Here is a 14,046-nt window from a genome sequence, read left to right on the forward strand (position 1 = left end):
CAGAGTGTGATGACTATGACACCTTATTTTTTCAGAGTGGGATAAATACTTTTACTGTAACAGAGTATTTTTACAGTATGTATAGTATAGTATAGTAGTTTGTTAGTATAGCATATCTTTGACCAGAGTATATCATGAAAATGATATAAAAAGTCTGGTACGAGTAGTAGTATAAGGTGTCATACAAATGTCATAACGTAGCATTGTATTTAAAGAGAGAATGTCATAATAATTAATGTCATCATATAGTTTGTCATAAACATGTCAGAAAACGAGTTGATAAAGATGCAGCAGGATGAATTCAGTGCTTTTAATAAAAAAGAAAGAAGCTTACAATGACAGAGCTCACAGAAGTTTCCATGTTCATGCAGAGAAATGTGAGTTCAGGTAAACAGACATCATCATGAGCAGTGATAGCCTCCATGGCTAAACAGACACAGGAAGGAGAGCCACATAAAGAAAGTCAAACATTTACAGAAGAACTAATGAGAAGATGTCAAAGTACCACCAGAATGTTTGACTGACAGCTGATCTCTGTGCAGTGAAGAAACGCCACAACAATCAGCTCTCAGAGACAAACATGGAGACTAAACGAGTTAAAATAAAGAATTTAACCCTTAAATGACTTCTGTCTATTTCACTTTACAGAACTCAGCAGTGTCTCCATAATTATAAAGATAAAGTCCAGCGTAGAGAGGCTGAGTGAATGTGGTCTGGACTCTGTGGAGGAGAGTCATGGTTTCAGAGACGCTGTAGAAGGACAGAACACCTGCACTGTGATCCAGGTACACTCCTACTCTGGAGGACCGAGGACCTGAGACGGGAGTTTGGACGTTGTTGTAGCTAAAGTTATAACTTTTATTGTTACAATCTAACGCCCAAGATTTGTCATTGTATCCAAATCTACATTCATTCCCTGTTCTGCTGATGTTCTTGTATGCGACTGCCTCCTTCTCCTCTCCACTCCACCTCCCAGTAACAACGTCCAGTCAGACTCTCTCTACTCAGGACCTGACACCATTCAGTGAATCTGTCTGGGTGACTAGAATAAGACTGTTGTTGTCTCATTACTGTTGCTTTTCTGTTCCCCTCAGATAATAACAGTAGTGTTTTTGCTGTGTTTGAATCCATAGTGATTTCACGTGAATACTTTAAGAATTCAGCTCTGGTCTTTGGCTCTGGTTGTGACAGTAAAACATCCACTTCAGTCACCATCAGTGAGACGTTTGTCCATTTCTCTCTCAGGACGTCCTGTAGTTTATCTCTGACTTCTGACACAGCCGCTGTCACCTCCTCAAAGTAGAGCAGAGGACGGATGTTGATGCTGGATGAGTCTGTAGACTCACTGAGTGCTGACAGTGAGGGGTAGTTGTGTAGAAACTGGTTGTGGTCCTCTGTGTGTGAGAGCTTCTGCAGCTCAGCGTCGTTCCTCTTCAGCTCAGCGATCTCCTGCTCCATCTTCTCCTGAAGCTCTTTGACTCGACTCACTTCAGTTCTCTGCTGGGATCTGACCTGCTGCTTCACATCGGAGCTTCTTTCCTCCATGAGACGGATCAGCTCAGTGAAGATCTTCTCGCTGTCCTTCACTGCTTCATCTGCAGAGCAATTGATAGCCTCCACCTCCTGTTGAAGCAGCTTCACGTCTTTCTCTCTGTCCTGGATTCTCTGCTGGATGTTTTGTCGACTCCCCTCCAGCTCTCTCTGCCTCTCAGTCCTTTCTGCTGCAGCTGAGACTGTGTCGTGGCCTTTGTGTTCATCCACAGAGCAGAGGTAACAGATACACTGCTGATCAGTACGACAGAACATCTTCATCACCTCATCGTGACGAGAGCAGATGTTCTCCTGGAGTTTGTTTGAGGGGTCCACCAGCTTGTGTTTCCTAAATGTTGGTGATTCAAAATGAGGCTGAAGGTGTTTCTCACAGTAAGAAGCCAGACACACCAGACAGGACTTGAAGGCTTTCAGTTTCCTCCCAGTGCAGAAGTCACAGGACACATCTTCAGGTCCAGCATAGCAGAGATCAGCAGGAGCAGCTTGGAGTCCAGTCTTCTTCAGTTCCTCTATCACAACAGCCAACATGGTGTTTTTCAGCAGGACAGGCCTCGGTGTGAAGGTCTGCCTACACTGAGGACAGCTGTGGAGTTTCTTCCCGTCCTCTTCATCCCAGTGGGTTTTAATACAGTTCATGCAGTAGCTGTGTCCACAGGGAGTAGTCACCGGATCCTTCAGGAGATCCAGACAGACGGAACAAGAGAAGCTCTCCCGGTCCAGCTGAACTCCTTTCTGCTCCATTTCAGCTCTCAGTGACTCAACGACTGTGTGAGTCTCCTTTTCTGAGAAGTGAAACTAGTTTGAGCTCTGATCTGAGCAGCATGTGTCTCTGCAGTGAACGGGGCCGTCAGCTGCTGATATCACCACCATGTAGGTTAACCCGTCTGACAAGTGTAGATCTGAAGGGGAGGGAACAAGGAGACACATGATATGAAGGGGAGGGAACAAGGGAGCACATGATCAGAGAGGAGGAGGAGGGGTTATCCAGCATTGCTTCATTCCAGGAAAAGAGGAGCAGCACTTTGAGAGAGATGTGTGTTTAACTCTTGTTTACAACAGAGCTCAGTTCTCATTTTGAACTCTGGTCTCTTCAGCTTTTAGGAGGTAAACTCTTCTTAGAATCAGAGGGTTTGAAAGCTGCTCTTCAGTTTTAAAGTAATGAGTTGTTCTGTTATCAAATGTTTTATTTGTTTACAACAAATCCAAAACAGTCCATGAATTACAGACATTAATCACTGCTGTAAAGGTTATAAAACTCAGATATGTCGGCAGAATATATTTTTCTTATAGGAAAAAAGGTTTGATTCAGCAGATATAAGACACATGGAGGCGCATTTATAGGAGCTGAACACGACAAAAACAACCGTTTGTGGATGTGTAGAAAAGAATATCACACAGTATCGTTTAGAGAGAGTTTAAAGAATGAAATAAAACAGACTGAGCTACAGCTGCACATTTAAAGTGAACTTCAGCAGCTGGTAGAAGAAACTAAAGTGAGTAGAAGATAACTGTAACACTGATGCTGCATTCAGGGCACAGGAGAAAGATCGTTGAGTTTCAACTCTTAGTTTGAAAATAGTATTTGGGAATGTGAGATTGGAGGCTTGACGTTAAAACGTTTAGACTTCTGGAATTCTGATGAAACAACAAGGAAACAATTGAAACCCAATGTAAAGAATCAAATATTTATTTTCAATGATTTTATGACTGGAGCTGATATAGACGGAACATTTTCCATTTGTTGTTGAGTCATGTCATGACGTCACTTCTTGTAAAAAACGAATCACCCACTGAGTCTCCATCCCTGTGGTCCTTTAATGTTTTGGTCCTCTGAGTTTTGTCGGTTTAGAACATTTAACACGTTTTATCTTATTTCATTCTTATATACATATGATACATGTTTAATATAAAAATAATAACGTAAAATGAGACTTCATCAAGTTCAGGAAAAAATAACGTGTCTTCTGGCAACATCTAGTGGACATGTTGATCAAAACAAACACATCTTTGAATAACAAATTTGACTTTAACAACTTCTGAAGGCAGAAATTATCATCTGCATTTACATTTTTTTCATCTTTATATACAATAATAATAAAACAAAAAAAGAAGCTGCTGAATAAATGACTGACATTCAGGACTAAGGGTCCGGCGTGGAGGTGGAGCTAGGAGAAGGGCCCGGCGTGGAGGTGGAGCTAGGAGAAGGGCCCGGCGTGGAGATGGAGCTAGGAGAAGGGTCCGGCGTGGAGGTGGAGCTAGGAGAAGGGCCCGGCGTGGAGGTGGAGCTAGGAGAAGGGTCCGGCGTGGAGGTGGAGCTAGGAGAAGGGCCCGGCGTGGAGGTGGAGCTAGGAGAAGGGTCCGACGTGGAGGTGGAGCTAGGAGAAGGGCCCGGCGTGGAGGTGGAGCTAGGAGAAGGGTCCGGCGGCGGCCTCGGGGATGTTGGTGGCGTGCATGTCCCGCGTCATGTTGGACTTCTCCTTGAGTTTGGCCTGCAGCAGCGTGTGCTCCACGACGCCGATCCTCACGTCCATCTGAAGGATCTCCTGCTTCAACTTGGTCAGACTCTGCTTGATCTTCACCACGGGAGCTAAAGGGACGGACGGACAGACGGTCAGCACCAGAACACACACACACACACACACACACACACACACACACAGCTCATTTCTTAAGGCTCGACTCAGCTTCACCTCCATCAGACATGCTGCTGCCTTTCTCCTCCATCTCCTGCTTCACCTTCTCCAGCTCCTCGCTGATCTGAAACACAGAGACACACAGAGAAGCTCACAAACTGTAAGAGGATGATGAAATCCAGCCGGTTGTGACGGTATTTTAAAAGAATCCGACATTTTTTTGCTGATGATTCTGAATTTTAAAACAGCATTTATTGTTTGTTTCATTTATTTAGTGTTTTATTTACTGATAATGCGATTCTCATGATTTCTGTTCATCATGTTCACTGTATAAAGAAAACACCTCTGATTATTCAGCTTTCATTAGTACTTAAAGACACACATTATTTCACTCTTTAAGCAGATTTAAAGGCCCAAACATTACTTAATATAAACTATATTCATGTGTTATTGTCATCTTGTTTGCATCCATCACAGATTGGACTAACAAGTACTGTACTTAACTACACATGCGAGGTACTTGTACTTTAAACTGTACTTCAGGTACATGGTGTAAAGGTGTAAAATCAGAGGAAACCCCAAAAACGGGGAGTTTTTATCAGCTGCTGAAGCGTCTCCTGTTTAAACTCCTGGAGCTCTTTCTCGACTGTAGGGGGACATGAGAGTGCGTGATGCGTTCACTGACCTCTGCCAGGACTCTGGTCCTCTCGGTTACCCCTCCACTGGCCTGCTGGTAGCGCTCCTTTGCCTGGTGGAGAACACAGGGTTTAGATTTCCTAAAGGTTGACCACCACATGTGAGAGAGGTGACGGACACAGTTTGAACATCTAAGGCTTTAACACGTACACGGATATGTTTTTGTAGATTTTTCTGTGTTTTGGCCTCTCGTCACCACGGTAACAGAGTTTTATGTCACTAAAACAGATATTTAAAACTCTGGTTACTTTGTATCAGTGTTTGGGGAAACGATGATGTCATCTCCACGATTCGCACATGCCCAGTGTTTCTTTGATTCTTTTAAATACTACTTTACATTTGAACTGTTTCACTATCAAACACTGTCATACATTTACTTCACGGCAGTGGTGAACGGTCCTCCGACAGCTTAGGGAATCAGAGAACTCCAAACTTATGTCCAAGTTTGGCTGAAGTATTTATGATCTTTATTAGTTTTTGCTTTTTTCCCGATGGGGTACATGAGGCTTTACATAACAGATGGTTTCACAGCCTGCGGACATGAGTCAAACCTTAAACGTTTATGCTCAATGCGCTGTATTATTCTCAGGAACAACACAGGACGTACAAACAAAATGATCCGTGAAGAATCAAAAAGACAACGAGTGTAACTCAGAGATAAACATATAGACTGTAAGTTTAACTGCTAAAAGCTATAAACCAACCTCCACAATGCCGAGGAGGGATTATTATTATCTTTAAACTCATATCTCATTCATGGACTACTTTATTACCTTCATACAAACCCTGTAAATGAAGAAGTCAAGTATTAAATGAATTATAAAGAAACAAAAGGTTGAATATCCTGTAAATTATTTGATTTGGCTGCTAAATATTTACTGAAATGTAGATTTTTAAGACTTCCTGTTTCTAAACATCTAAAACAAATTGGCCTTCTTTGTATAAACCCTCGTCGTGTATATTGTGCTTTTATCAGGAAACTATCTGTGACAGTGAGGTGAAGTTACAAAATTCAGAGGTGTACGACGATAAAATTCTAGAAATAAAATAAATAATTAGCTATTTATTTACAATAGTTTACTATTTGTTCAAATAAGCTTAGTGAGCAGGCTCAGAATCTTCTTCTCTGGTTATTGAGTTACAGTTGACGTTTTCCTTTATCGCCACCTACTGGCTTGTTGGATGTTTGGAGTCGTTAAGATAAGATAAGATAAGATAAGATAAGATAAGATAAGATAAGATAAGATAAGCCTTTATTAGTCCCGCAGAGGGGACATTTGCAGGATTACAGCAGCAGAGAGGATAGTGCAAACTAGAGACATAGTATTATGTCTCTAGTTAGTTTAAATAAATATCTGTATACGTGTAGATATCAGGACAAACCAGCATTTGTTTTCCGGTGTTTTCTCACGTTCCTAAAGCTTTGAAGTGAGATTCCTCGTTTGTGGATCTCGTGTGAAGTTTTTGCCGTTTACCTCGCTGAGCTTGGCCTGAGCACCGCGGTACTCCTGGATCAGATTCTCCAGCTGGTTGTTGATGTACTTCTCTCTGCTGCTCACCTTCTCCAGAGTCTTACCGATGTCCTCCTGCAGTTTGTCCAGGTAGCTCTGCAGAGACATGAAGACACACGACTGGACGTTACAAAAAGGAAGGTTTCAGTGTCTTTTGAGGAGAATCCTGCTGTCGTTGTCACTTTCAGACCGTGAACTGCTTTCTATTTTTACATTTCTGCCGTACTTCTAAAAGCTAAAATGTTCTGGTTCTGTTTCTGAGGGATTGTTTGACTGGAGTAATGATTCTTTCTGTGGGTGGATTGAGAGGAGGCCAAGTGAAACATGTTGCAGAGCTGTTACAAAAACACTCAAACTCAAAATCTGCTCAAACTGAGAGAATGAAGTTCAAAATAAAGATCTAATTGATGGTAGCTTGCTGGTGTCAGGTGGAGGCTGACCGGTGTGGTGTTGTGACATCAGCTGTTTATAGAAACAGACGCCTCTAGAATCTGAATTTTCCTGCTTTCTGGAGCATTTTCTCTTTTATTCTTCTTTACTGTCAGCTAGCTTCCATTCAAACTTTCATTTATTTGTTCCAGCCTTTTCCCCCGCCCCTCCCTCCCCTTCCCGTTTTCACACACATAGATGTCACTCACCTTCTTAGCAAGCCGCCTGCAGCCGCAGGGGGCGCCAATCATTTCAACCCAAAAGAAGCGGGAGAAGCAGGAGCTGTGTGCAATGAGGGTATAAATACTTTGTGCAGTGTATTGATGGTGTTACAGATGAAGTAGTACTGCAGTATCTGGTCATATCCATAGTGAATGAAGCGGAGAAGGTCTCTCACAGCAGAGGCTCATTGTAGTGAAGCTAAATATTCAACAGTGTGTAATGAAACTGAGAAACAGCAGGTGGAGCTGGACACACACACGGACAGACACTCACCACTGCTGCTGCTACTCAACCAGGTCAGTGAACGCACCTTGGCCTCTTTGAGCGAGGACTTGATCCCGTCTCTGTGTTGATGCATCTGGTCCACGTGGATCCTCCAGTCCTGCAGACCCGACACGTAGAACCGGAGACCAGTCAGAAACAAGTCAAAACAGCAGCAACACAACAGAGAGCATGCTGGGAAACTACGGCGACTTTCTCAGTTTGTCCTCAAAAAAGGTTGTCCTTTAAATCCTTCAGACTGCACATTTCACACTGAGCTTCATGATGTTTATTAGTATGGCCTTCTTTCATTTACTGCCCACTGGGTCAAAGTGTTAGATGCATAATATTAATCATAATTACCGTAATAATAATAATAATAATTATGGACACAAGAGTGTTTAACATAGAAGACATTCTTAGTCAACTAAACAGTTAGTTGACTTCATGGACAGATCTGTTTCTCCATAAAAGCACCACTTTAAAATGTTGTGATTTCCAGAGATGTGCTCATAAATATCTTGGAAATAATCATAAAAAACATGACTAATGGACTCAAGAAATCTCAAATTGTCCGACTAAATGACTACGAGGTGTGCAGAACGGATCGGGTCACAAGTGACTCGTGTTGTTGTTGTTCCAGTGTTGCATACATGAGCTGATAAACGATATAAAAGGTCATCGCATAGACCTACAACCTCGTGGATACCCGTATCGTTATCTGAACTACTCTACTTTCTGGAGTAGAAGAAGAGAAGGCTGCACATCCTGTTAGATCATGTTTTTTATGACTTTTTCACCTTTGCTGTTTGGGCAGGTTGAGCATTTAGAAAGATTAAAAACCAGGGTTATCAACTACTAAACACAGATCCTGCATCAGGTCCAGAGGTGGTGCTGGGTTGAGTGTTTACCTTGTTGTCGGTCCTGATGGTGACTTTGAGTTGAGGCAGGACTCTCTCCACCTCCAGGTTCCACTCCGCCGCGTCGACCGTGGACTCCAGAATCTCGTCCGGTTTGGAGGACGGCTCTGCTTCCTGTCAGAGAAACAAACGACACAACCCGATTCAGCATCAAGTGTTGCAGAATACGAAGACGTTTACACACTGGACGTTATTTTGAGCGTCATTGAACGCATCCTGTTTCCAGGTGAACTCACGGTGTGAGTGGTTCGTAGCTTCAGAGCCTCCAAGTCCATCACGTTCTCCTCCTCGTCGTCAGGCTCCTCCTGAGATAACACACGAATCAATGACCTTCACTCAGCAGCTTTTATAACAATGTTACAACAAGCTTTAAACAAAAGACCGGCAGGGGATCCTTTATCAGATGTAAAACCTTTTCAAATGACCCTAATTATTATTTTGGTTCATTTTAAGTCAGCAAATACAGTTTTGTTTTTGGCGTTAGTCCTCAAACTGACACATCCTGACCACAGACTGTATACATAAGAAGTGGACGTAGTCATCTTTACTTCCTCTCTAGCCGTGGTTCAACCAGTAGAGGGCAGTGGCTATGCATTATTTATATCACAATATGTAGAATCGTCAAGAATGAGACCTGAATCCATCACCAACACTTCTAAATACACCTGTATGTTGGTTAGCAGCTGAAAAAGGAAGTGGTGTGGTGGGTTCGGTTCCTCTTTAAATAAAGCTGGGACACCTACGATCATCTCCTCCTCCACTTTGCTGAGCGTGAGCTCTGCGTCGTCCTCGATCACAGACTCTTCTTCTGTGGTTTCTGTTGGGTAGTTTGGTCTGGAGGGAAGAAAAAGGGACAGGAGGTCAAAATAAATTAGCATCATCAGCTTCTCCTAGATTTAAAAAAAAAAAAAAAAAAGAAGAAGATTAATGGTGCACATTAAAGGTTCAGTGTGATTTACTCTGCATGCCCCTGCTGTTTTCACTATGTGACCCTGTAGATTAAAGGTTCCCTGTGGAGTTTCTTAACCACTAGTAGCACTACGGAGCTGCATGTCTATGAAATGTCTATGTAATGCACAAAGATTAGCAGCAATGTAGCAAAAACAGGCGAGAAGTCTGTTTTGGTGTCTTCACAACAAATGCAACGCACATTTTTGCACAACGACATTAAAAACAAAGTCATTGCAAGGACCCGCATGGACGCAAGTAGAAGCTTCTGTGTTCACTCAGCTTCACAGCTCTATATCAGAACGTTACCTTAAAAAAGTACAAATCAAAACTTTGAAGACTTTGAGAGGGAACCCAGCGGGGGATCAAAAGTAACCGACGGCAGAAGCACAAAAGGAGAAGTGTTTGAGTACCTTCTGAAGGAGAAGCCCTTCCTCCTCAGAGCCTCTTCGGCCAGTTGGTCCAGCACCAAGCAGACGTGTTCGCCTGAACCGGATTTCAGTTTGGAGGGCGGGAAGTCCACCTTAACACCCTGACAGACACAGTGATGAGACAAATGAGTCCCCAGCGCTCTCAAATCTCCCACGTCCTCCTGTATTACAGCAGCTAACAATGAGGAGTCAGAGTCGACCAAGTTTGAGGTTCAGGATCAAAAGCACTCTGAAATAATTGTATTCACCGTTTCATATTTAATTCAACTGTTTTATTCACGATCCATCTGTCGCGTTACAGAGCATCTGCACGTTTCATCAAGGATAAATGTCTTTTCAACCTTTGTAATACCTTTTTATTCAGAGTTGCAAACAGCAGACCCTCGATTATTCACGTGAAAAAGGAAAATCAAGTGGAAGCTGTCAGAAGGAGCGTCTGTGTGACTGTATGATACTTGATTTTTGGAATAAATGATCACTAAATTTACCGGTTGTTGGCGTATGAAACCTTTTAAAAAGCACTTTCATGCCTGTCACGATAAAATGCAAGAACAAAATGTAAACAGAACACCTATCAAAATAAAGGTTGGTTGATTTTGTTCCTAAAAACACAACTTTGTTTGACTGGACTCAGAAAGTTGAAGCGTCTCGTCTACACAGCGAGATTGAAACCGTCACAACGCACAGATCGTTTTTGGTTAAGCGTCACTCACGAAAGCCCTGAGCTCCGCGAGGATGTTGGAAAGGGTGGCGTTGGGTTCGTCGTACTCCTGAGGCTCGGTGAACGGCCTCCCCGCCTCGTTGATGAGCCACGCCGCGATGATGGTGAACAGGTAGAACTGCTCGCCCGGGTTGGACGCCAGATACGGACTGGAGACGAAGTAATGTCTGATGGGAAAAGAGAGGGGAGATCGTAAAGGAGGAGACAGGAAGGAAAGGAAAATTCTGTCTTTTCTGTCTCGTAATAACGCTACACTCGTTTCATTCATGGATGCTTTTGTAATTATATTGTTTATGTTGTCTTCCTGTAATGCACTTTGTAAGAATATTTTGAAAAGTGCTTCACATATAAAAGTTATCATTATAATCGTAAATATTAGATTACTGCTGGTCAATATATATTGCATCAAATCAAGTTAAAAGTTCACTATTTTAGAAGTTTGTGCCGTACTTCAGATGTGATATTGTACACAGCTGTATCACATTTCTCATACTTTGATCCATTGTGTATATTTTGCATCCTACTGTTAACCGGCTTAAATTTTCTGGCATTGTGTTTATTTTGGATTTGCAATTTTACTGGTGATTTTTTATTTTTTTGTATTTATATTTGCATTCTTTCTGCTTTGCACTTCAACTTCTGCACAACAATTTCTCTAAGGATAAATGAAGGTCCGTCTTACCTTAAATGTTTCAACACCCCTTTAATTGTCCTGCAATTTTTTTGACCTATTTATAACCTATTTATATTGTTTATCTTTTTAGTAAAGTTAAAACAAATAGGGAAAATGTTGTGCAAATGTATGTGCATGTAAAAATAAATAGAGAGTAAAATATAGACAGAAATTAATACAATAATACAAATAAAAAATAATTTAAAAAATATTAAAATTATAAATGAAAATATAATAACAAAAAAAAATAAAAAAATAATAAAAAAAAAAAATATTGACATTATAAATACAAAAATTATAACAAAAGATATATAGCAATAATAAAATAATAAATAAATAAAAATATTAACATTATAAATAAAAAAATAATAAGAAAAAATATATAGCAAAATAAATAAAGAAAATAAAAATAATTAAAAATAATAAATAAAAAAATAAAAATAAAAAATAAAAAAATTATAACAAAAAAAAAAAGAAAAAAAAATATATATAAATATTGATAAAAATAACAAAAAAATATAGAAAATAAAGAGTAAAATATAGAAAAAAATACAAAAATAACAATACAAATAAAAAATAAAATAAAATATAAAATATATAGCAATAATAAAATAATAAATAAAAATAAATATTAACATTATAAATAAAATAATAAAACAAATATAAATAAATAAATAAGACAGTCCCCTGACGTCACGTGTTCCCGTAAAGGTGCGTCTCACCTGCACAGGTTCTTCATGTTGTGCTTCTGCAGAACCTCCTCCTCGTACTGCAGAACCTTCAGCTTCTCCAGCAGAACCTCCATCACCACGAACGCGCGGTGGGAAGCTCCGGGGCCGCGCTCGTCTTCTTCTCCTCTTCTCCCTTCGTCCGCCATTTTTTAGCCTGCTAGCTAGCTAGTTAGCGTTGTTTGGCTTCCGCTCCGTTGTCAGGCAACCGGGAGCTAACGGCTAGCTGTTAGCATTGCTACGTCCTCAATGGTTTCCGGTCTGGGACCTCCAGAATAAAAGATTAACGGTCACTTTCAAATTAAAAGCTCATCAACGATATACACAGCAGATGTTTAATAATCACACTAATTATTAATTAATTATTAAGTGAGAGAGGCCAGAATTTAAAAAAGTCACTTCCCATAAAAATATAATAATATAACAGAATATTTGTTTATCAATTTATGGTTGAGAAAAAAAAATACATAGAAAAATATAAAATAATAATAATAATAATAATACATAGTAAAATATAGAAAATAAATAAATAATAATAATACAAATAAAAATAATAAAGAAATAATCCTAAATACATAGTAAAATATAGAAAAAAAAAAATAATAAAAATAAACATAATAAGAAATAATAATAATAAAAATAAACATAATAAGAAATATATTAAAATTATAAATAAATATATAATAACAAAATATATATTATTATAAGTTTTTAATTCTAAATACTATATATTTTATTTTTATTTAAATAAAAATATAATAACAAAATTTTTTTATATCTATTATATTATTTTATATATATATATATATTATATTATTATTTTTATTTTATTTTTTAATTTAAAAAAAAAAATGTTTTTGTATAATATCTTTTATTTATTATCTTAATCTGTTTACTCTGTACTTGAGCTGCTGCAACACCCGAACTTTCCCCATGGGGATCAATAAAGGAATATCTATTTCACTGATATTCACCGTTAATTATCACAAGCAGGTTTTACCTAATGAGTTAGCTAAAATTATTGCCATAAAAATGTATCATGACTAGGCCTGGAAAAAAATCATTATATACTCCACGTACGAAAAAGATATATAGATGTATAGAATACTAAACACCACAACGATGCATTTTTACTTTAATACTTTGGCACATTCAGATGATGTAATTTATGTTATTTTTTGGAACAATAAGCAGGATTTCACTTGAAATAGAGTGCGTCATTTTGCTTTGTGTTACAGAGAAGTTATAGCTGATCACACTGAGATAAATTCTCCTTTTTTTTTACTCATAAATGCTCATATATCCTTGTCACTCTCTCCTCTCCTCCATATGCATGTATATGTTATACCTTATCTAGTGAAGCATGATACACACACATATACACAGTGTATTTGTGTGTGAGAATAATTCATAACCCTACCCCCCCGCCCCGCTCCTGTGGTTGCAGCAGGCCGTGGAGGTAGAGGGGTGTTTGTTTAATCTGCATGCTGCTCCCTGCACACACAGGTGGAGCTCCCTGGTGACTGTGTTTTGATTGACAGGCCCCGCTGACTTCCTGCTGCTGCATCGCTGATGACGCTCAGCGAGACGCATCCCTGCTTCACAGACGGCCTCGACTCACCACCGGCTCAGCTGGGTGTGATGCAAACATTTATATTATGTCAAAATAAATATTCAGACATTTGCAGGGGATATGTTTGTTTTCTGTCTTTCTCAGAGTCAGACATTTCAAGATGCTGTGCTTCCAGAGACATTTTAAACCTAGCTTAGCAAACAGACAGTAAGCGTGGTTTGCAAGAGAACAGATGTCCAAGTATACGCCTTTATTTTCTTATAACCTTCATTTCAACATTGAAGGATTCAAGGATTATTTATTGTCTTTATGCAACACAGGGATGCACAACGAAACTCAGTTGTAGCCCATTTGTAACACAGCAAACACATGACAAAAACAGTTCTCTGGGCAGATAATATGGCCGACATCTTCACATTAAAAATAAAACATGAGGAAAACATGTTTGACTGTGTTTGAGCACCAAGCATCTTGATGTAAACACAGAGTCCACCTCCTCTGGTCCCACCGGAGTCCTGCTCTCTGTCCTGCTGTCCGACCGTCAAATGCAGCTTGATCCTGGATGAACGATGGACCCGGGTCTCTGTGAAGATGTGGGCTCAGAAGAATCCGACATTATACAGCCAGGAGCATGCTGGGTAGTGGAGTAGCCTCAGGTCCTAGCTGGGTTAGCTTAGCTTCCATCTAGGCTCTCCTCCCTCTCCTCTCTGGGGCCGTTTGGTGGCGTTTGGTCCGGTAGTTCTGGCTGG

General features: G+C 40.0%; 2 protein-coding genes across 2 annotated transcripts; both read right to left on the bottom strand.

Moving 5' to 3' along the window:
* Positions 1-367: 367 nt before the first annotated feature.
* LOC129089060 (E3 ubiquitin/ISG15 ligase TRIM25-like) lies at positions 368-2,426 on the bottom strand. Its single transcript, XM_054596396.1, is given in 2 exon segments — positions 368-945; positions 947-2,426. Coding segments are annotated over 2 exon segments (1,659 nt in total). The 5' UTR covers positions 2,293-2,426; the 3' UTR covers positions 368-632.
* Positions 2,427-2,799: 373 nt separating this feature from the next.
* ift57 (intraflagellar transport 57 homolog (Chlamydomonas)) lies at positions 2,800-11,963 on the bottom strand. Its single transcript, XM_054596399.1, has 11 exons — positions 11,719-11,963; positions 10,316-10,490; positions 9,585-9,703; positions 8,967-9,057; positions 8,460-8,528; positions 8,215-8,337; positions 7,353-7,424; positions 6,356-6,487; positions 4,870-4,932; positions 4,242-4,308; positions 2,800-4,138 (listed from the first exon to the last, which is right to left on the bottom strand). The coding sequence occupies exons 1-11, from the start codon at positions 11,871-11,873 to the stop codon at positions 3,957-3,959; spliced, it is 1,248 nt and encodes a 415-aa protein (XP_054452374.1). The 5' UTR covers positions 11,874-11,963; the 3' UTR covers positions 2,800-3,956.
* Between the last annotated feature and the right edge of the window lie 2,083 nt (positions 11,964-14,046).

The sequence above is a fragment of the Anoplopoma fimbria genome, chromosome 3 (genome assembly GCF_027596085.1).
Source record: "Anoplopoma fimbria isolate UVic2021 breed Golden Eagle Sablefish chromosome 3, Afim_UVic_2022, whole genome shotgun sequence".
NCBI lineage: Eukaryota > Metazoa > Chordata > Actinopteri > Perciformes > Anoplopomatidae > Anoplopoma > Anoplopoma fimbria.